General features: G+C 51.3%; 1 protein-coding gene across 1 annotated transcript; it reads left to right on the plus strand.

Annotated features, from left to right (window-relative positions):
- Nucleotides 1-214: 214 nt before the first annotated feature.
- On the plus strand, nucleotides 215-1132 carry LOC148592752 (olfactory receptor 14J1-like). The gene has a single exon (XM_088533898.1). The coding sequence runs from the start codon at nucleotides 215-217 to the stop codon at nucleotides 1130-1132; it is 918 nt and encodes a 305-aa protein (XP_088390024.1).
- Nucleotides 1133-1891: the final 759 nt, after the last annotated feature.

Genomic DNA, 1891 nt, shown 5'->3' on the forward strand with positions numbered 1-1891 from the left:
GCAGCACAGCAGAAACAACTCTTTGGAGCCATGGGAAGCGGGTCCCTGCTGCAGGAATACAGCCATTTCAATGTGGATCACCTGAAATGGGGCTGAATTAAGGGAGAGAGGAAATATGGGGGATTTTTGAGAAACTGAAATGGTTTGGCTCAGACAAGTCCGCTCTAAATTTTTGCTTTCTTTCCTTCCTTGAACAGGACTCCCAAAGGAGCTAATGTCCAACAGCAGCTCATTCAATGAGTTCCTCCTCCTGCCATTTGCAGACACGCGGGAGCTGCAGCTCTTGCACTTCTCGCTCTTCCTGGCCATCTACCTAGCTGCCCTCCTGGCCAACGGCCTCATCATCACAGCCGTAGCCTGCGACCACCGCCTCCACACCCCCATGTACTTCTTCCTCCTCAACCTCTCCCTCCTTGACCTTGGCTCCATCTCCACAACTGTTCCCAAATCCATGGCCAATTCCCTGTGGAACAACAGGATCATTTCCTACTCAGGATGTGTTACCCAGGTCTTCCTGGTAGCATTCTTGTTTTCAGCAGAGTTATCTCTCCTCACAGTCATGGCCTATGACTGCTACGTTGCCATCTGCAGACCCCTGCACTATGGGAACCTCCTGAACAGCAGAGCTTGTGTCAGAATGGCAGCAGCTGCCTGGGCCAGTGGCTTTCTCAATGCTCTCCTGCACACCGGGAACACATTTTCCATTCCCCTCTGCCAAGGCAATGTGGTGGAGCAGTTCTTCTGTGAGATTCCCCAGATCCTCAAGCTCTCCTGCTCACACTCCTACCTCAGGGAAGTTGGGTTTCTTGTGTTTGGTATTTGTTTATTCTTTACATGTTTTGTTTTCATTGTGGTGTCCTATGTGCAGATCTTCAGAGCTGTGCTGAGGATCCCCTCCGAGCAGGGCCGACACAAAGCCTTTTCCATGTGCATCCCACACATGGTCGTGGTCTCCCTATTTCTCAGCAGTGGCACGTTTGACTACGGGAAGTCCCCCTCCATCTCCTCCCCATCTCTGAATCTGGTGGTGGCTGTTCTGTATGCAGTGGTGCCTCCAATGGTCAACCCCCTCATCTACAGCATGAGGAACAAGGATCTCAAGAACGCCCTAATTAAACTGGCTCGGTGCTAGAAATAAGCTCCCTGTCCTTCCTAACAAGTGGTTCCTAATGCGTCTCAGATAGTTCTGTGCTTTGAGCATTCTCTCTGTGTTTATAATGATTTTTTTGCATAAGTTTTTGAATGCATCCTGCTTTGCCAGAAGCATGATCCAGCTCTGTGTAATTGTCATACCTGCTGTAAATATGTCTGTCCTTGTGTTTCTGTGTCAGTCCTGGCTTCGCTCAAATAAAAGTGGATTTCCTCACTGCAGTACTTGAAGGTTGGCCTCTCCTTCCAAAGTCAGATTCTAAAATGTGCTCAGGGACTTTCACCATCAAAGTATCTGTTTCTTTCTCAGGGCTCTCCAGGGCCTCCAGCAATGATCTCATAGATGATGAGTTAGGGGAGGAGGGTTGGATTCAGTTCTCACCTGTGGGTTCTCAGAGCTCCTGCAGGTGGTGAATGGCCAAGCCATATCTTCCATGTGACAGGGCTGAAGATGGATTTGGAGCCTCCAGGAGAGCACAGGGCATCTCCAAGGGCACCATGTTCCTAGCAGTGAATGGAGCGTCAGAAACTCAAGGGGAGCCACCCAAATGGAAAGGGCTAAAGCAATGAATGTGCAGGCTAGGGAGAGCGCTGCAGTCCCACAAGAGGCAGTGGGGGACCCAGGAGGCCCAGGGAAGGGCGCCTGGATAGTCACTGAGGTCACCTTCAGTGTCAGTGTTTGGCTGCCTGGGCAGCTCCTTCCTGCCGGCCTCGGTGCCTGTAGCCAGAGGACCAGCCGGCC

This window comes from Tinamus guttatus, unplaced genomic scaffold (assembly GCF_059628265.1).
Source record: "Tinamus guttatus ecotype Peru unplaced genomic scaffold, ASM5962826v1 Tinamus_guttatus_pri_ptg000526l, whole genome shotgun sequence".
In the NCBI taxonomy this organism is placed as follows: Eukaryota; Metazoa; Chordata; class Aves; order Tinamiformes; family Tinamidae; genus Tinamus; species Tinamus guttatus.

What these genes read in the sequence shown, in the direction of transcription:
- LOC148592752 (XM_088533898.1), top strand. Translation starts at nt 215, where the DNA reads ATGTCCAACAGCAGCTCATTCAATGAGTTCCTCCTCCTGCCATTTGCA.